This window comes from Narcine bancroftii, chromosome 9, assembly GCF_036971445.1.
Source record: "Narcine bancroftii isolate sNarBan1 chromosome 9, sNarBan1.hap1, whole genome shotgun sequence".
Taxonomy (NCBI): domain Eukaryota; kingdom Metazoa; phylum Chordata; class Chondrichthyes; order Torpediniformes; family Narcinidae; genus Narcine; species Narcine bancroftii.
Window position 1 is genome coordinate 55508499 of NC_091477.1, and position 21273 is coordinate 55529771.

At 44.5% G+C, this 21273-nt stretch overlaps 1 protein-coding gene across 2 annotated transcripts in view; it reads left to right on the top strand.

Moving 5' to 3' along the window:
- Nucleotides 1–11316, top strand: part of LOC138742948 (GDNF family receptor alpha-4-like) — a 37186-nt gene extending 25870 nt beyond the window's left edge. The window contains exons 5-8 of one of the 2 annotated variants that reach the window (XM_069897824.1): nt 578–687; nt 4126–4260; nt 6617–6759; nt 10002–11316. In XM_069897824.1, coding sequence (XP_069753925.1) covers nt 578–687; nt 4126–4260; nt 6617–6759; nt 10002–10091 — 478 coding nt within the window. In that variant the 3' untranslated portion in view covers nt 10092–11316. Of the gene's footprint in view, nt 1–577; nt 688–4125; nt 4261–6616; nt 6760–9475 lie in introns of both variants that reach the window. The other variant, XM_069897823.1, reaches the window with a different exon arrangement.
- The last annotated feature ends 9957 nt before the right edge of the window (nt 11317–21273 follow it).

The window sequence follows — 21273 nt, forward strand, 5'->3', positions numbered from 1 at the left end:
TAAGATTTGTTAAACATGACCTCCCTCATACAAAGCCATGTTGGCTGTCCTTAATCAGCCCTTGCCTGTCCAAATACTTGTATATCTGATCTCAGAACATCGTCATGTTAACTTCCAATGTATAAAATTCCAAACAATCAAATCTCTTCCCATTTATTTCCTTTGAACTCATTGCAAGTACATACAATTTCAGTGAATCAAATTTAGCTGGGCGTAGAATACCTAATTATTGTTCAGAAGGATTCCAAATGCATTAGCTATTTTGTGGCCAGCCAGTGCATAAATAAAAACATCAGTACATAAAACTATACATCAGTATTCCTACCCTGTCACATCGATATCCATTCTGCATTTCATTCTTGCACTTGCCTGATTGGTTCAATAATTTCTCCCTTGTTGACTTAACCGTTGGCCAGCCAGTGAACCTTGCGTAGCCCTTTGGTTATGAAGCTGCCACGCTAATGACGACTACTGATTGAATATTGTTGGTTTCACAGTAGATGTGTTTTGTTGGATTGCACTGTCTCGGGCTTGTTATATTGCAGGTAATCACGTTTTGCTCTTACCTTTCCGGCAGGTCCCGGCTGACAGATTTTCAGACCAATTGTCAACCATCCAAGAAATCTGCTAGCTCTTGTTTTCAGGAAAACCATAACGCCTGCCTTCAGTCATACACTGGCCTCATTGGTAAAAATTCTCTCATCTTCAGTGGAATGCACACTTCCTTTACTTTTAATCTTTGGCTTGGCTTCGCGGACGAGGATTTATGGAGGGGGTAAAAAGTCCACGTCAGCTGCAGGCTTGTTTGTGGCTGACAAGTCCGATGCGGGACAGGCAGACACGATTGCAGCGGTTGCAGGGGAAAATTGGTTGGTTGGGGTTGGGTGTTGGGTTTTTCCTCCTTTGCCTTTTGTCAGTGAGGTAGGCTTTGCGGTCTTCTTCAAAGGAGGTTGCTGCCCGCCAAACTGTGAGGCGCCAAGATGCACGGTTTGAGGCGTTATCAGCCCACTGGCGGTAGTCAATGTGGCAGGCACCAAGAGATTTCTTTAGGCAGTCCTTGTACCTTTTCTTTGGTGCACCTCTGTCACGGTGGCCAGTGGAGAGCTCGCCATATAACACGATCTTGGGAAGGCGATGGTCCTCCATTCTGGAGACGTGACCCATCCAGCGCAGCTGGATCTTCAGCAGCGTGGACTCGATGCTGTCGACCTCTGCCACTTTTAATAGTGAACAACAAATAGTAGAAAATAGTGTAAAGGTTAAAATCTTGTGTTTTTTAACTCTTAGTTAATTATGTGCTCATCTCTTTAAGAGAGCTATTGTTTGTAGTGTTACCATACCAACCATGATGTAATATGTTGTAATATCCACCCAAACTAATGACTTGCTCATTATTCTTCAGGATGTAGAGAAGACGCGAGTGTGAGAAATTTTTCTTTGAATTGTGTTTCCGTTTAAATACTTTATGACTTTTTAAATATCATTATGTATCTCTTTAAAGTTTGAGCTTCTTTATATACATTTTCTATCTCTATCATTATGCAGTGACTGCTTTGTTATTCATTGTTATGAAAGTCTTAATACAAAGCTATGCAAAATGTTTATCTGTTTTATCAACAAATTAAAACTACATAAAGCAGCAGCCACAGGGTTTGATTTGTTGGAATAAGGAGATTGAAATTTGGGATATCGTAACTCACGCTTTCGAAGAAGACACTTGGAAATTAGGATATATTAGAATAAGGAAAGTGTCGTCTATATTTTGATTCAAAGAAAAATTTAATTGTGAACTTTGTACGGAAGCAAGGCTTGTAAAATTTGTCTAGAAGAATTAACAACCTGATTAAAGCAAGTGGCATCTACGCTGTATTAATAGAATATTCCAGAAACCCTGGAACGTTGGTGGTGGGACCAGATGTGGAGCACTCTGCCACAATGTGTCGGGATCAGTGACTCAGCAGAACAATTTCTTCTCCAGTGTGTGGGTTCCATTTGGTTTTGTATGTCAGTCAAACTCAGATGACTGGAATGACTTTTCAAAGTAGTCCAAGGCTTGAGCAGTTTTGTGCTGCCCCTCCAATTCCCTCCGCTAAACAGGCCATGAATAAAAAAGGAGCAAGCAGAGGACTTGAAAGAAGTTCTTCAGGCCTGTGGCTGATCTCCTTGCAGAGAAAGAAGAACACATGGTGTTCACACATCTTCCTGTGTGAACGTGGTTTTCTAAATTACTGGCCATCACTTTGGCTGAGTAGACGGTTTAACCGGGCAATTGTACGACAATTACTTTACGCTACACAAAGCATTTCTGAATGGTTCAGTGTATAAACATGCTGTTTGAGAAGATTTGGTACGTCACCGAAGACTCTCGAAAACTTCTACAGATATACTGTGGAGAACATTCTGGCTGATTGCATCGCTGTCTGGAATGGAGATGCCAATTCTCAAAAAAACTCCAGAGGGTTGTGAACTCGGCCTGCGATATCAGAGGCACCAGATTTCACTTCACCGAGGACATCTTCGCAGGCACCAGACTTCTCTCCATTGAGGACATCTTCGCAGGTACCAGACTTCACTACACCGATGACATCTTCGCAGGTACCAGACTTCACTCCACTGAGGTCATCTTCGCAGGCACCAGACTTCTCTCCATTGAGGACATCTTCGCAGGCACCAGACTTCCCTCCACCAAGGACATCTTCGCAGGCACCAGACTTCACTCCACCGAGGACATCTTCAAGAGGTGTTGTCTTAAGAAAGCAGCCTCTATCCTCAAAGACCCCCACCACCCAGGCCTTGCCCTCTTCACTCTGCTACCATGGGGGAAAAGGTACAGGAGCCTGAAGACGAGCACTCAACAGAACAAGGACAGCTTCTTCTCCAGTGCCATCGGAATCCTGAATGATTAATTAACCAAAGGCACATCCTTACTTTGACTTTTCATGCACTATTTTTATTTGTTTTTGTAAGGTGGTTTATATGAACATTTGCACAGTGACGTTGCTGCAAAGCAACGATTTTTGTGACTTGGTCATGACAATAAATTCTGATTCTACTGAGCCTGACAATTTGTCAGTGTTTGATCTCTGAATTCAACCACTGCTTTGTCTTTGCTATCCACACCAGACAATAGACAAAATCTTTGGCTGAATTTCTTGATTTGCTATCATGTGATAGTGTTTGGAGAAGGGACCTGCTGGGTATGGATAGGTTTCCCACTGCAATGCCTCTTGAGTGCGGTGGTGGTTCTTGATGCCCACAGAATACTCTGTATGAGTTGTTGTTTAAGTAGAAGGGAGATGAAACTGGATCAAACTGTAAAGCAGCAAGATGAAGCAATTAGAATGACTCCCAGCTGAAAGAGACCATCCTAATGCAGCTCAGATAATCCTGAGACAAATTGTATCAAAGATAAGGCTGTTTGCATTATTTCTCCTGGATTTGTATTTCTTGCTGCAGGATTATTGGATTTATTAATTTCCTGAACTTAGTGATTTTGAACTTGGATGTTTAACAAGAAGTGCTTTACAGATTTCTATAGTTAGCCACCTACACTTTGGCCCATCTTGTCCATGCTTGCCCAATTTATCTACCATTTACTTTTGCCCCATATCGCTGGATGGGTCACGTCTCCAGAATGGAGGACCATCGCCTTCCCAAGATCGTGTTATATGGCGAGCTCTCCACTGGCCACCGTGACAGAGGTGCACCAAAGAAAAGGTACAAGGACTGCCTAAAGAAATCTCTTGGTGCCTGCCACATTGACCACCGCCAGTGGGCTGATATCACCTCAAACCGTGCATCTTGGCGCCTCACAGTTCGGCGGGCAGCAACCTCCTTTGAAGAAGACCGCAGAGCCCACCTCACTGACAAAAGGCAAAGGAGGAAAAACCCAACACCCAACCCCAACCAACTAATTTTCCCCTGCAACCGCTGCAACCGTGTCTGCCTGTCCCGCATCGGACTTGTCAGCCACAAACGAGCCTGCAGCTGACGTGGACATTTACCCCCTCCATAAATCTTCGTCCGCGAAGCCAAGCCAAAGAAAAAAAAATATCGTAGAAAACCTTGGCTTTTATTGTCTCTAACATCTTTAAGAGCTGTGACCGCTTTTTTGTTCCATGATAGGTACCATTCTAACACCAAACTACGTGAGCAATAGCAGTTCTGATGTCTCCATCTGGTGTACGTGTGCCAATAGTGGCAACCAGCATCAAGAGTGTGAGAACCTGTTAAGTCTCTTCACAAGCAACAAATGCCTTGGTAAGTGATCATGCCCTCAGTAAGGATGAAAAAGTGCTGGCCAGGGTCCAAATGCTGGCCAAGAATAATGTGTCCTCATCCCATATCTGTGAGAGGGGCCTTTTGATTCCACAAACCAGTTCCTAAGACATTAAGAAACCATGCCCTGCATTGTTAATAGTTTGAGCAGTAACTTTGTGCCTGAATGAATTGTTCCATTATTAACATTTTAGTAGCTGATTAATATCCCCGTACATTTCAAGGCCATTTTGCACTTACTACAAATATTTTCAGTTTCCTGTTTGAGGAATTTTGACGGTTGTGAAGTTCCTCAATTGCGCCATCCCTCCCAATTTCGGCAACCTCCCTCTCTCACTCACAGACCTCTGAAGTCTCCGAGCTCCTTCAAACATGGCCGCCTTGTATGAGACAGACTTTGTCACTGGTTGCCATAACTTCAGCTGCCTCGTCCCGGTGGCACAGTTAGCGCAGCAGTTAGTGCAACTCTATCAGAGTGCCAGTGATCCGGGGCCAAATCCAGCGCTATCTATACAGAGTTTGTATGTTCTCCCCGTGAAGTGCGTTAGTTTCCTCTGGGTGCTTTTGTTTCCACCCACCTTTCAAAAATGTACAGGGTTTGTAAGTTAAATGGTGTATTTGGGAAGGGGCTGTTCCCGTCCTGTATGTCTAAATTTAAATTTGTGTTCTCGGACCCCTTTCACAATTAAATTTCACTCAAGGTGGTTTTTAAAACCTTAACTTTTGTCCCAAAATGTTGCTGCTCGCCCTTGTACATTCTAACACGGGAAGAGGTTGGTCAGCATGGTTAATGTAGCAGTTAGCGCAACACTGTTACAGCTCCAGTGATTGGGACTGGGATTTGAACCCAGGGCTGTCTGTAAGGAAGTTGTACCCTCTCCTCATGTCTGTTCTCTGGATGCTCTGGTATCCTCCTACCGTTCAAAATATACCAGGGGTTGTAGGTTAATTGGGTGCTAATTGGGCAGCACAGGCTCGTGGGCTGAAATGTTACTGAGCTGTATATCAAAATTTTAAAAATTAGTGATCTGTGAGAAGCCTTTGACTGCCTTGAATGTAAATACAAGTTATTGTTTTGGGCCTTTCACTTAGATGAAAGGCCGACGATTTTTCTAATGGTGGAATGGATTGCCAACTATGGTTCAGTTGCTCCAAGGCAAGATGTGTAAGGAGCTAAATACTGAAATGCCTTGTCTGGAAGGCCAAGCAAAAGTGCGTTTGTGGTGAATGAGGCCCTAGCTGTCCTTGGCCAATGAACAGAACACTTTAGTTCAAGTTTATCGTCACATGTAGTGAGAACGTTTGTTTTGCTAGTAGTCCATCTATTCAAATGACAGAACAGCAAACAAAGTGCTGTACAGCTTTGCAGAGAGTGGTCAGAACAAAGGCCATGTGGCTTTACTGTGTGGGGTTCCTTTATTAATTCACCTATCCTTGAATCTGGTGAGGTGTGATCTCACACTTTTTGAAACTTCTTCCTGATGGGAAGAGGGGTGAGGAGAGTGTGGCCAGGGTGGGGTGAGTCTTTGAACATTTTGGCTGCTTTTTCCCAAGGCAATGGGAACCGTATATGGAATTGAAGGAGGGGAGGTGCGCTTGTGTGATGGTCTAAGCTGTGTTTTTGCATCTCTCTGCAGTCTCCTGCAGCCATTCAGAGAGCTTCCCCTCCCCCGATCAGTGTTCCACTGCTTGGAGAGCAATGACGCACACTGAACTGGATGTTGCACGTGTCGCAGTCACAGGTGACATGCCAAATCTCCTCAGGCTTCTATCCAAGGGGGCTTGTGGCTTATTGCATCAGAGCTGAGGTGTGATCTACGGTGCAAATTTTACATGAAGCATATACAAAATCAGTCAACATGTATATCCAGGGTGGCGCGGTTAGTGCAGTGGATAGCACAACACTAGCCAGTGACCCAGGTTTGAATCTGGCGCTGTCTGTAAGGAATTTGTATGTTCTCCCCGTGTCTGCGTGGGTTCCTCCCACATTCTAAAGATGTTCAGGGTTAGTAGGTTAATTGGTTACATGGGTGTCTAAATAAAATACACTGACCTGCTGAGTTTCTCCTGCATTGTTTGTGCAGTACTTCAATCACGGTCTCTGCAGACCTTTGTTTTACTCCAGTAGTATTTACAGGGGATTTTGATTTTGTTCTTACACCATCCCCAGTTACTTTTTTTTAATTAGTGTTCTTTATCTTGGTGTCTGTAGACCTCCAAACATGTTATCAGATGATAATCTATTCAAAGTTCACTACATTGAGAAACCTAATTCTTGCTGATGGAACATGTTTCTGACTGTTGGCCCTGACGTTTGACGTGCTTCGATCTCTTGTAGAAAGTTCTATTAATTGGTATACCAGTTCGATGCTGTTTGACCCATTGGATAATGAACGCTCTCCAGTAACAACTACTCAACACTTAGGTTTCAGCTTTCTGGACAATGACACCAGTCCATTGCACAGACTGGACTCAAATAAGGTAAAGCCCTTCCTGATTTATTCTAACGTGACTACCGTCATACACTATGGTTAGCTTAGTGCAGCGACACTACAGTGTCAACGACTCGGGTACGTATCCAATGCTCTGTGTAAAGAGTTTACACGTTGTCCCTGTGACATCGTAGATTTCCTCTGGGGGACTCTTGCCTTCCAAATATTGTACAGAATTCATAGGCTAATTTGGGCTGAATGGCCCTGTTACAGGGCTGAATCAAAATGAAAAAAAAAAGATTTTTATTTAATGCTTTGGACATTCAACCAGCAATTGAAATAGATTTGTTTTTAAGCTTTGAATAGAATCATTTCTAATATTTCGAATGTTGAAATGAATGGATAAACAGTTTGTGACTTGCCTCTGCACTCTTAGTTAATTGGACCAATGCATTTTCTTTTGCGCTTGTTGATATTGTTGCTACTACGTAGTACGTCTTTGTTCTCCATCCTGACCTTGTGTTATCCTTGGACTCTTCTCATCCTTTCACACTTCTCGTGACACAGCTGGAATCCATTTGTCCAATCGAGCCAATGCTGGCTCTTTGACCGATCTCATCAATTCCATTCCTCCAGTTATTTTTCTCTGTTTTCTCTCACACATGCACATCACCGATTTTTCCAGACCATTAACAATGGACAACTAAAGTGACAGCCATTCTAATCCCATTCATCATTTGACGTGTCTGTTCATGGCCTCATGAACTGCCGAACTGAGGCCAACTGTGAAATGGAGGGAAATGCCTTGTATTCCATTTGGTTGAGACAGCATTAACATCAATTTCTCCAATCTCCATTAACCCTCCCCTGAGTCTCCCTTTCCTTCCCAGCTCCTCAACCCCTTCCCTCTCCATTCATGAGCTTCCTGTCACCCTATCAGGGTTCAGCTCTTTTCTCTCCTACCCTCCTGCCTGTCTCCACCTATGACCCCTTGCCTGTGCTCCTCCCCCTGCCTGTTCCTCTCTCCTCTCCTCTTTTTACCTCCTCACCCAACCTTTGTATTCAGACACTAGCCTGCATCGTACCTTGGTGAAGGACTCGGGTCTGAAACATTGGTCAGCCTTTGTATGCTGTGTGACCTGCTGAGAGTATCCAGCACTTTTGTGTATCATAACCTTGATAAGTAGTCTGTCTTTGAGGTGTGGCTGTTAAGTGGAGCACCCCGGGGGACACCTCAGAGCATATGCAGATAGCACCGGAGGTCAACATCCGAGCCCCGTGGTTGAAGCTGTGAAAGAGCAGCACCACCTGCAGTGTTGCCCACATCGGCATGGCTAGAAAGGATCTTCAGTTTGCCCAATCTGATAGAATGGTGTCACATTAATAACTGATTCCTTCATAGACCTTTCAGTTTCAGTGACTGGGCGAATAGGGATGCCTGAGAAATGCTTCACAGGTAGCTCTGCCTTCTGTACCTCACCTTTTCACCTGAAGCAACGTGGTTTTTAAAGACTACAATTGAAGAACTGCTGAATCAATGTGTAGAGTTGTACAGCATGGAAGCCCAACTTGTCCATGCCAACCAGATTGTCCACCTAAGTTGGTCCTAATTGCTTGCATTTGGTCATTATTCCTTTAAAACTTTCCTCTTCATATTTTTTGATTATTTGGGGTTTTTTAAAAAAATATACATAGTGACATTTTAAATATACAATTAATTAAACTTTTTTCTCACAAACACAACAAAGAAAAACAAAACAGTCCCTCCCCCCTCCCCCACATACAGATCCGTTCATCGTCAGAGCTTACATATATCTTAAGTATATAGAGTACAGTTGGAGAAACTACGTTTTTATATATATACTTACTTTTATACCCTTTTTGGTTCCTTTTTATTACTGTATCTGGGTCCCTACGTGGTCCAGGTTTGGCTGCCAGACCTTTACAAAAGTGTTGCTTTTAAGTTATATGGTTTTTTTTCCATTGGTTTACAGCTGTTCATTTCTGCAGCCCATTGTGCTATGGGTAGAGGGGAGTTGGACTTCCAAGTGATCGCGATACATTTTTTTTGCTATTTTTATCAATGAGATTTGATATTTGGTCAATTTGTTGCTTTATTTCCATGAAATTACCGAATAGATGTTGCTCTGGGTTACCCATGAAGGCCACTCCTGTTATCCCAGTTAATTTTTCTGCACCTTCTTGCCAAAATGGTCTCACTTTTGTGCACGACCACGTGGCAGGTAGAAAAATTTCTGTCTCAGTCCCACATCTGAAACCCATCTCCGAAATTTTGGCATTTGATCTGTGTAACTTTTGTGGGGTAAGATAATAATGGGTGTAAAATAAAATTATTCTGAACCAGTCCATAGCTTGCATTTATAATTGACACCATGCTGTCCTTACACCAATCTGACCAGCTTCTTTCTGAAATTGCCACACCATATTCTTGACAAAAGGTCTGGACATTACTATTGTATCCTCGTCTTTTTCTTACACCACCCACCTGTGAAGAAAGGAGCCGTTTGGGTTCCCTTTTAAATCTTTCCCATCTCACCTTAAACCCCAGCCCTCTAGGCAAAACTCATTGCTTTGAGTTCAGTCCTGCATCTTCAGGTGCTGTTTTCTCTGTTTACTTTTAACATTTCAGGGAAGTGATGGTCTTGTCTGGCTGAGTAAAACGTAAACACTGCGTCATGTTACATTTCTGAAAGTGTGATGTGTCTAAAGACTGTGATGACCCGGTTTGTCTATTACCACTGCAGGATTGTGAACGTGGCAAGCTGAAGGCTTCTCAAGAAAAGTCGATGCCTGAGAAAATAACTGACTGTAATGCAAATGCTGGAACTAACAGCCACAGGGTCTCTCTAATAACATCCTGCACCCTTGCATCGTTCTGCACCTTCATTGCCATTGTCGAAAATGCAGCTTGAAAGGAAGTAACTAAAACTTTTACAGAGGAATGGAGTCTAGTTTTTACCCTCTCGATTGTGCTTGCTTCTAAAATGACAAACAAATGCCTGAAACACATCTTGAGCTGGGAAAATAGTTCATTAAAAGAGCCAACTGATTTGACAGCTGCAAGGCACTGACTGGACAGAATGTTGTTATATTTAATGCATTCCAGCTTAACCCTTGCGATTATATAATTCACTAAAGTTATATCGAGCCAAAATTTCTTTGCTTTTTAAAATTTAAATTGCTAATATGAATGTGTTACCAGTTAAATGGGTGGGCTTACTAACATTAAATACATGCTTCTTCCTCCATTTAAGTCCCTTCTTCCTACAGGACGTGACACACCATCGGTGGGAGACCATGCAGTCGGGTATTTTTCAATTGAACCACATCTTTGTGGGATGGTGGATGTACTTTAACTGATATTTTCTCTGAAGGGAGCCACAATTTGCCACTGTTTAAACGAAGGGCTAGAGAGGTTCTGCAGTTTTGTGAATTGTCTAAAATGGGTTGAGATTCATTTTGGAATACCATTGCATCAACACAAGGTCTGAACCTCACATCCTGCAGCTGTGAGGTGTGGATACAGTTCCTGCTCTTGCTCAGTCACTTGGGATCAGGTGGCTTGATTCCACTCTGGTTTTGCGGGATCTGGGGTGCCTGATAAGAAGGTGGTTTGTGAGCTGGTGGAATCCTTCCACCACTGATGCAGACCGTCTTTTTGCACTCAGTGGACTTGAGGTTCTCAATAACATTGGAAATGGTCCTTTCCTGCTCTGAGTGGCGACAGGTCTGGGACTCCCAGGACAGAGTGAAGGGTCCGATTCTTCAAGAAAGGTTTGGACGTCTCCTTGCCACCACAGTGCTCTTTCCAGATGGCTCATCAGCTAAGTGTTACCATGAAGGAGGATGCATAGAGGATGTGTGGCAATAAGTAGTTGAGGCCATTTCTGGACTTGCGAGCGTGAAGCACTGAGGGCTTCTGAAAACAAGACCAGTTCTCGTCATAACCAGGTCATAGGATTAAGATAGTCGTGCCCATCTACTCATCGAGAAAGATTTCCATGGCCCTGGGACAATGAAGTGTTTTTGTAAAATGTAGTCATGTTTGTAATTTAAGAAATATGGCAGTCAATTTGTAAAGAACAAGTTTCCCACAGATAGCAATGGCCAGATGACATGTTTTTGTGATTCAGAGTGAGGAACAGAAGTCAGGATAATTCCTCTCTCTTCATTAGTGTCAAAACATAGATACCTTGTGTGGTGTAATGCAAGCGTGACTGATGTTGCACCTTCATGCATTGTTTGTAAATAAATCTGATGCTTTAATTGTGAAAATGTATGAAATTTTGGCATAATCTGTTGTATTATTTAAAAATACCTGTAGAAATATATTATCAGTAATCTCCATGTACCGCCATTTTGTGTTGTAAATGGATTTCGTAACACCAGCTGCTTTCACCTTCAAATAGTATTGGAAACCCACTGTGGGGGGTGGGGGGGATAGACAGCTGGACTGCATGGCTAGAGTGAGAAAATTGATTTGAAAAGAAAATTTACTGTCATATTCTATATATTTTATCAGCAATTAGATAATTGTAAAATACCAGTCTGATGTTTGGTTTCATAAATGACTAGAAACTGACTACTTTTGGTATCTGCAGTCCATTTTCTCAGAGGGTTCCTGCGTCTTGAGGGGTTGCCCGGTGTCTCCGCAAAATGCTCTAATCAATTCTGCTTCAGGATACACCCTTTGAGGAGTATCGAGAGCCAGGAGGACTCCTCATCTCTGCTGTGTTAGTTGACCACACTGTTCAGAGACTGGGCGCATTGGTCTGGGCTCAGCCGTGGCTTGGCCAGAGTTGAACACAAGCCAACTTGCACTGTGACAGTGAAATGCCAGAGGAAAGTGAAAGATCCTTAATATTTGACAGCAGAATTAGTCATGGGGAGGTTACTGAAATGATCGCCATGATATCAACATCCGTTAAACCACGCTCTGAAATCTCCTATTCAGTGAGTGACTACTTTTGTGATCATTCCACTGGTTGTAAGAATGGAGCACTTTATCTGCTGACATTTGCATTGGTAAAGCAATGTGATCTAATGTAGGATAAGCAGCTCTCAATGCAAATTCTATGATGTATGATAAGAAAAAAAAGCATGCACAGGGGAGCTTCCATGATAAGACATAGGAGCAGAATTGGGCCATTCAGCCCATTGAGTCTGATCTGCCATTCAAATCAGGGCTGACGTATTTTTCCTTTCGACCCCATTCTCCCTATAGCCATTGACACCTTTATTAATCAAGAATCAATCAACCTTTGCTTTAAATCTACCAATGACGGCCTCCATTTGCAGTCTGTGGCAATGAGTTCTACAGATTTACCACCCTCTGGCTGAAAAATCTTCTCTGTTCTAGAGGGGTGTTCTATAATTCTGAGGCTGTGCTGTCTGGCCCCTGACTCTCCCACTGCTGGGAACATCTTCTCCACATCCACGCTGGCGAGCCTACTCAATATTCAGGATGTCTCGATACGATCTCTCCTCATCCTTCTTCTCTTGTAAACCTCCTCAGGAACTTATCCAATGTTATCACTTCCTTCTTCAGAGATGGGTCTCAAAACTCCAAAGGTGGTAGGACCAATGTTTTGTATAGCCTCTACCAGACAAAATGGAGTTTCTCTGGACCTTGTTGCAAAATAATCACATATATAACAAAATAAATGTCTCTAAATATTCTGGAATAATTTTGTGTTCCAGTCCTCTCAGAGTGAATGCTAACATTGCATTTGCCTTCCACCCTACTCACTCAACCTACAAGTTAACCTTTAGAGAATCTTGCACTGGGGCTCCTAATTCCCTGTGGGCCTCTGCTTATTGGATTCTTTTCCCATATGGTACATAGTCTCTTCTAAAATGCATGAGCATACATTGTCCTACCCTGTATGCCATCTGTGTCCTATCTTCCAACCTCCAGACCAACAGACACAAGGTGTGAATTGGATATGGATGGGAGGACAGGTGAGAAATAATTGGGATGGGGGTGTTTTTGGCTCTGTGGAAGCAGAGTGGAGGAGAGTAGACAGAAGGAAAAGGGAAAGAAGGAGAGCTTGATGAAAGGAGACATAGAGATAGATGGGGGTGGGGGCATGTCTAACAGACATTGGAGTAGTCAACGTTAATGCCATTGGTAGGAGGATGTCCATACTGAGTATGAAATGTTGTTCCTTCAATTTACGGGTGGTGTCGGTTTGGCGGTGCACAAGACCATGGACAGACATGTTGGCAAGGGAACTGAAATGGATGATCATTGGGAGATCCAGGCTATTGCAGCGGACAGAGCTGAGGTGCTCAACAAAGTGATCTCCCAGCCTGTGTACAGTCTCTCTGATATAGAGGAGATCACCGGATGCAGCAGATGATTTCCCCTGCAGATTCAGAAGTCAATTCAGTTGGAATGACGGTGAGGATCCTCGAATGGTGGTGAGGGAGGAGGTGTGGGCGCAAATGGAGCATCTCCTGTGGTCACAGGGATAGGTCCCAAGGGGACAATTGGTGGGAAGGGAGTAGTGGATGAGGGACTCACAGAGTGAATGGTCCCTGTGGAAGATGGAGAGGGGAGGAGATGGGAAAGTGTTTGGTAGTGGGATCACATAGTAGATGGTGGAGCAGGATATGTTGGATGTCGAAACTGGTGGGGTGGTAGGTGAGGATAATGGGAATCCTGTCCTTGTTGCACATGAAGGCAGAGGGGTCCAGGGCAGATGTGTGGGTAATGGAGGATATGCAGGTGAGGGTAAGTTGATTGTGGTAGTGGGAAGCCATGTTTTTGGAAGGAGGACATCTTGGATGATCTGGCATGGAAGGCCTTGTCCTGGGAGTAAATGTCACGGAGATGGAGGAATTGAGAGAAAGGAATGGAATCCTTACAGTGGACAGGGAGGGAAGAGGTGCAGGTAGCTGAGGGAGTTAATGGGTTTGTTGAAGGTATCGGTCGTGATTTTGTCTCCTGAGTTGGAGACAGAGGGATTGTGAAAGGGGAAAATATTACTAGAGATGGACCAATTAAATTTGAGGTTGGGGTGGAAGTTGGAAGCAAGATGAATAAAGTTGGGTACATGAGGCAGCACTAAAGTAGTCATCGATGTAGTGGAGAAGAGTTGAGGGGCCTTGCCTGTGTAGGCTTGTAGCATGCACTGCTCCATGTAGCCAACAAAAAGGGAGGTACAGCTGGGGTCTATGTGAGTACCCATGGCTACCCCTTTGACTTGGAGAAAGTGGGATGTCAAAGGAGGTTATTGAGGGTGAGGACAAGTTCTGCCAACTGGAGGAGGAGGGTGGCGGTGGTGTGGACCTGGTTGTGTCTGTTGTTGAGAAAGAAATGAAGGGCTTGGAGGTGAATAGAGATTGGATGTCCAGGCTCAAGTATGAGGCAGTTGAGTTCAGGGAACTGGAAGTTGTTGAAGTGATGGAGGGTGTGTGAAGTATCACTGATGTAGGTACAGAGGTATTGGACCATGGAGGACAAAACAGAGTCGAGGTAAGATGATACAGTTCGGTGGGGCAGGAGCCCATGGAAGCAATGGGTCTGTGGGACAATTGGGTTTGTAGATCTTGGTTCAGAGGTAGAACTGGGCAGTGTGGGGTGGGAAATGATGAGATGGGGGGGGAGGGTGCGTGGGAGGTGATGACCAAAAGTGTTGAGTTTAGAGATGAGGAAAACTGGACTATTTCTCATTGGCGTGTCGAAGAATGAGAAGTGGTCACAGTGAGACTTATGAGAGGGGATTGACTATGGCTGCGGAATCTGGAGCTGTGAGCAGAATCGCAGGGTAGATGGACCACCCTAGAGCGACTGAGAGGAGAATTTTTCTTCTGTCAAGGCTTGTCGTTTGAACTGTGTGGATGATCAGAAGTTGGGTGCATTCATGGTTGCGATCAGTAGGTTTCAACACAAAGTGAATCAGAAGGCATGGAGATTATGATCAACGTCGACGAAGCACAGAATCTGTTGTAATCTTATAGGATATCACTACCGTCTATGGAAAAACCAAGAGGGCAAGTGGTTAGTGCAACACTAGTAACCCGGATTCGTTCAGGAGTTTGCACGTTTTCCCAGTGACCATGTGGGGTCCCTCCAGGTGTATCCAGTTGTCTCCCACGGCCCAAAGGCGTGGTCACATTTGTCACATGGGCATTTTTGGGTGGTGCAGGCTCTGCGAATGACAGAGAGCAGGAGTGAGAGAATGGAGGAGAAAGTGAGAATGTGAGGGAGAGAGTGAATGAGAGAGCAAGGAAAGAGAGAGAGAGTGAGTGAGAGCAGACATAGGGGTGAAAATGTAAGAGATTGTGACAGTGGGTGCATCCTACAGTGAGTATGTGTATCACAGTGAGTATGAGACAGTGTGACAACGAGTGCATGTCACAGCGAGTGTGTGTGTGACACAGTGAGTGTATGACTGTGAGACAGCAAGTCTATGAGTGAGTGTGTGTGATGGCGAGTGAGAGTGAAACATGAAAGTGTACAGATGCTGCAGGAACTCAGCCGGACTCGCAGCATCCACCGAGGTAAAGTATATTACTGATGTTTTGGGCCTGAGCCCTTCCTCAAGGTCTGAGCAAAAAAAAGAGGTGTGAAAGGCTGGGGAATAAAAGGGGATGAATGGGAGGGGGAGGAGTCCAGACGAACAGAAAGAAGGTGTTATTGGATATGATAAGAGGAGAGGTGATCATTGATTTTGGCTCTGTGAAAGGAGACAGAGGGGAAAGGGGGAGAGGGAGAGAGAGAGAGAGAGAGAGAGAGAGAGTGTAAAGGAGACAGTTTCCCCATTGCCCCAGTCTTTAACACAGGCACCTGTCTCTTACTTACTCAGACCTTGAGGAAGGGCTCAGGCCAGAAGTGTCGGTAACACAGGTATATATCATTACCTTCTAAGGTCACTGTGAGACTGGCTGAGTTCCTCCAGCATCTTTGTACAACAGTGAGACAAACCCTGACAGTGAGAGAGTGAGTGTATGAGAGTGAGTTTGTGTGAGAGTATGCACATGCCATGGTATGACAATGTGTGTGACGTGTGTCATTGAATGTGAGAGAGTGAGAGAGACATTGGGAGCAAGTCAGCAAGAGGATGGTGTGTGTGTGTGTGTATGTGTGTGTGAGAGAGAGTGTGACAGTATGTCTTACAGTTAGTGTTTGTGTGAGAATGTTACAGTGAGTTTTTGTATGACAGTGAGTGTGTGATGGGGTGTGTGTGTGTGACAGAGATTATATGTGAATGGGGGAGCAGAAACATCACACTGCAGTGAGATGACAGACTGTTGTGTGGGAGTGTGGCTGCAACCTCTGGCATTGCTGGGAACCATCAGACCAGCAGATGGTGTGTCCCAGGAGAGTGGCCGGACAATAACTGTAACCAAGTTCCATCTCCTCAGGGGGTGAGAGTGGGGAGACAATCTGTAATGGTGAGATGCAGGAGAATGCTAGAGGTGGCAACAGGTCAGCAGAGCATCATTACACTAATGGATGAGCCCTGACATCTCAATATTTCTCTCTGAGCCAAGCCTTCAAAAAAATGACAGCATTCTCATTGAAGTTGCATGTCCTTAAAATAATGAGAGGAAAAAAAATCCTACATTGTGGACCCCCCCCCCCCAACCGTCTGTGGTTGGAAAAATCCATATTTCTGGTAGTAGCAATTGGAAATCTGCCTTTTACAGTTGAAAATAAATATAGATTATTCCTGTTAACTACAGTTGCCTCTCTAGCCTCCTGCCAGTCACCCACACTTTCTTTGCAGACTGCCTCTCTGTCTGCTTCTGTTGCTTTGGCTGCATGACCACCACTGGGTCTGCAGGGCACTGACTCCCATTATCCATAGCCTGGTTTTACTGTGCCTGCCATGCCTCTGGTGGGGGCTGATGGATACAGGCAATTGGAGTGAAACACAGAAGTCTGCAGATGCCGTGATTGTAGCAAAAACGCACAGAAATGCTGGAGGAGCTCAGCCGTCCAAAAAAAAAGAAGATACATATTGCCGACGTTTCGGGCCTGAGCCCTTCTTCAAGGGATAAGCAGAATTGTGAAGCTTGTGGAAAGTCCGGGAATGGGGTGACGCTTCCAGACAGCTACTGGTGAAGCAGTCCAAGTGGGCCTGAAACCCAGAGTGATTCATGGTTCATGGAGAGCACCCTGTCACCAATAGCTTAAGATAGAATTTTTCTTTGAAAACTGGTAGAAAAATGAGGATATATTAGGGGACTAATGTGCAAGATATCACATCTCTGTATAGCAGCTTATTAGAAGCACCAATTTTCTTTGTCAGGTGTCCAGTGGCTTTATTGCACCATTTTACATTTGCATGTCTAGTAACCAGCAACAAATAAAAGTTAAGATCTTAAAATGTCAGTCAGGAGGGGTGTAATGACAGCAAAAACTGGTCTCATCATCACTCCCTGTGCGAGTGCTCAGCTAAACTTCTGGTCAATCTGACCACCCCCCGCAGGATGTTAAGGGAGAGGGGGGAGTGGAGTTGGGAGAGGAAAGCACCTGCAGTATACTCTCAAACTCTGCAAAAAAAAACATTCCAGGTTGCTTGCCGGGAAATTATCGTTCACCTTCACAAGAATTGTTCACCGCACTTTCATGCCATGCACTTTCACACACCATGTTGTCCTCCACCCTTCCCACCCACTCGGTCCCTTTTTTTTCCCCCTAAACAACTAGTTGCCTCTTTCCCCTGTCCATTTTAGGAGTTGGCTATGAGGGCATGATTGAGAACTCCAGTATCCTTCAAATAATCAAGTTTTGCCCAATTTCCTTTCTTTGATCAAATGTCTTTCTTTGTAGTTGGCTGCACGGCTCGATTTGACAGAAGAATAATTCAAAATAAATGATCATTGATGTACTCTAGTTTCCTTTTTCCATTCATGTTGGCATCATGAGTGGAAAGTTAATTAGTATCATTACTCTGCACCAGCAATAAGCAAAGACACAGTCAATAACCGTCAACTGAACATTATTTCAGAATTGCTTCACCACCCAAGTGAACTAACTGCATCCAGCCAGCACACCATACTCATCAACTCTGGTGAGGTTTGCTTATTCCAGTCTGAGAACACGTTATCGATGCTGACTATTCAGTGAACATACGACAGGACTCTGCAACCCAGAACAGGCCCTTCGGCCCTCAATGTTGTGCTACCTCATATATTCCTTAATACTAAACCTATTTTTCTTCCATCCATGTGCCTGTCAAAGAGTCTTTTAAATGTTTCAGCCACTACCACCATCCCTGGCAAGGCATTCCAGGCACCCACAACTCTGTGTGGAAAAAATATTACCCCTGATGTTTCCCCTAACCTTCCCTTGCTTCACTTTGTACACCCAGTACGTCCTCTGGTGTTTGCTATACCTGCCCTGCGAAACAGACACTGGCTGTCCACCCTATTTGTGCCTCTCATAATCTTGTCGACCTCTCATCCTTCTTTGCTCCAAAGAGACAAGTCCCTGCTTTGCTAACCTTGCCTTACAAGACTTACATTCCAATCCAGACAATATCCTGGTAAATCTCCTCTGCACCTCTCCACAGCTTCCACATCCTTCCTCATGATGGACCTTGGCACAATCGCCTGTTCCTCCTGCTACCATGTACAGAAGGGCATAGTTCTCCCCTCATGTCCAAGGAAATATTCCCCCTTTAATCAAATCTATCAAAGGCTGATTAATAACTCAATTATCTTAAAAAAAAGTTGCAAATCTGAACTAAATGCAGGCTCAGCACTTTGGGCCAGATCTGGGGAAAAGGACATGGTGGCAATGTTTCAGGTACAAAAGCCTTCAGCAGAACTGAGAGACAGGTTAGTTTTCAGGTGCAGAAAGGGTGAGGGTGGGAGATGGACAATGGGCAGAGCGTAGGGAAAAAGGTTGACAAGGCACAAATGAATGCATCAGTTCTACACTTTCCCCCAAAGTTTGAAACACAAAGCTCGTTTTGTTTTAACCTGTTCTTAAAAGAAAAGGAAAAATTGGTGCAATTTTCATGAGCTGAGATTTCTAGCTCGTAGAACCTCGCTGATCGTTAACAACCTCTCTCTATAACTCTCACCTAACTTATCATTATTTTAGTGATATAGCTCAGTAAGAGGCCCTTCTGCCTCATGAGTCTGTGCCACCCAAATACACCAGTTAACCAACCCTCGTATGTTTGTGGAGGGTGGGAGAAAACCCAGGGAGAATGTGCAGACTCCTTGCAGACAGCGTCAGATTCAAGCCAGGTCACTAGTGCTGTGACAGTGTTGTGCTAACCACCTCACTGACTATTTTACATCAACATAAGCATCTTCTCTAAGTTTGCTCAGTCTCCGATTTCAATGAAATGTAGCCCGACCATGACACCCTGATCGTATTATTTAAGTACAGTGGCCCTTCATTATAAAGCTCTCTGAAATAGCACAACCTCTCACTGTGAGACCCACTGGGTTATTTCTGAGTGGCTGATTAATCCATAAATGAATAAACACTCTCCCAGTCATGCCCCTCTCACTCGAACCCAGCAACTCAATCTCTCCCAGAGGGAGTATTATTTCTTAGCCTGTGAAATCGGCACGCTACGCAGGAGATTAAAATAAATTCTCCCATGTTTTTCACAGCAAGAGGTAAGTCATTGAGATTTCAGGAGGTTGATGACATCATATCATGGAGAAATATTCACAGAAGGTCAGATGTCAAGGAACATGGCAGATTCCTGCCTCATAAGTGGGCGAAACCTGCACAGGATGTATCCGCAATAATACATACTGATGAATAGTTCTTTGATAATATGCAAGTATCTGATGAACAGCAGCACTTCCCCTCACTTTCCTCAGCGATGAAGAGGTGGCAGAGATTTGGTGTTAGGACCAGGGCACTTGAGTGAAATGGTAGTTTGATATATTATTGTAATCCAACTGTGATGTCATGAATATTTATAATGAGTGGAATGCAGACATTGACCTGTGACATTTCATTCGTAACAGCAGCAATTTGCGTCAATGCTATCAATAAGGTGGAAGGAGATTCACCAAGACGTTGCCAGAACTGGAGGGCTTAAGTTATAGAGGGAGGTTGGAGAGGCTGGCTCTTTATTCTCTGCAGCATCCGAGGCTTATAAAAATCATAAAGGGCATGGTCAAAGTGAATGCTCGCAGATTATTGATCCCCTCCCTCCAGGGCCAGATTCAGTTTAAGGGGAGAGGGAAGAGATTTAAGAGAGCACTGAGGAACACAATTTTATTTTCCACCCAGAAGATTGCCTGCATCTGAAATGAGCTGCCAGAAGAAGCTACAGAAACAAGTGCAATGTAGTTCAAGAGGCATTTGGACGGATCTATGGATAGGAAGAGATTCAAAGGATAAGGGCAAAATGCAGATAAATGGGACAAACTCAGAATGTTTTAATGGAACAGCCCAGGTTTAAAAGGAACAGTCCCTTTAAAACATGACTAGCTCAGAATGCCAACTTGATGTACATGGATGTGTTGGGCTAAAGGGCCTGTTCCTTGCTGCACAACTTCTCTGATGCCCTGACAGCTTATCTGTTTCCAGGTACTTTACAGAGAACAGCACAGCTGAGTGAACTGCCATAACAAGGGTTCCAAAGGCAGGGTCACAACCTGAAACACTCACTATGCCACTTAACCAACTGCAGCTTGTTTTCTTCTCCAGACCAGTTTGTTTTCTTCTCCAGACCAGCATTTCTTCTAAAGGCTGGGTTATTTGCAAAGCATGGGGTCAAAAGGTTGGGGGAACATTTAACATTGGCAGTGGAACATTAGGCAATGGAAGGAAAGAAAGACTCTACACAAAACTTGTGTAGTACATTTGAAGTTTGCAGAGGTTTGGGATGACGTTGAAAACCTTGGCAATTTTCTACAGGGGTGTGGTGGAAAGTATGCTGACTGGCTGCATCATGGTCTGGTCTTTGGCTTGGCTTCGCGGACGAAGATTTATGGAGGGGGTAAAAAGTCCACGTCAGCTGCAGGCTCGTTTGTGGCTGACAAGTCCGATGCGGGACAGGCAGACACGATTGCAGCGGTTGCAGGGGAAAATTGGTGGGTTGGGGTTGGGTGTTGGGTTTTTCCTCCTCTGCCTTTTGTCAGTGAGGTAGGCTCTGCGGTCTTCTTCAAAGGAGGTTGCTGCCCGCCAAACTGTGAGGCGCCAAGATGCACGGTTTGAGGCGATATCAGCCCACTGGCGGTGGTCAATGTTTACTTTGAATGGAGGACCATCGCCTTCCCAAGATCGTGTTATATGGCGAGCTCTCCACTGGCCACCGTGACAGAGGTGCACCAAAGAAAAGGTACAAGGACTGCCTAAAGAAATCTCTGGTCTGGTATGAGGACGCCAATACCCCCAAGCAGAAAGCCCAGCAGCAGCCCAGGACATCCCAGGCAAAAACCCTCTCCACTATTGAGTACACCTATATGCAACATTGCCATCGGAGAGCAGCAGCAATCATCAGGGATCCACGTCACCCAGCACATGCTCTGATCTCACTGCCGCCATCAGGAAAGAGATATCGGTGCCACAAGACTCGCACCACCAGGTTCAGGAACAGCTTCTCCC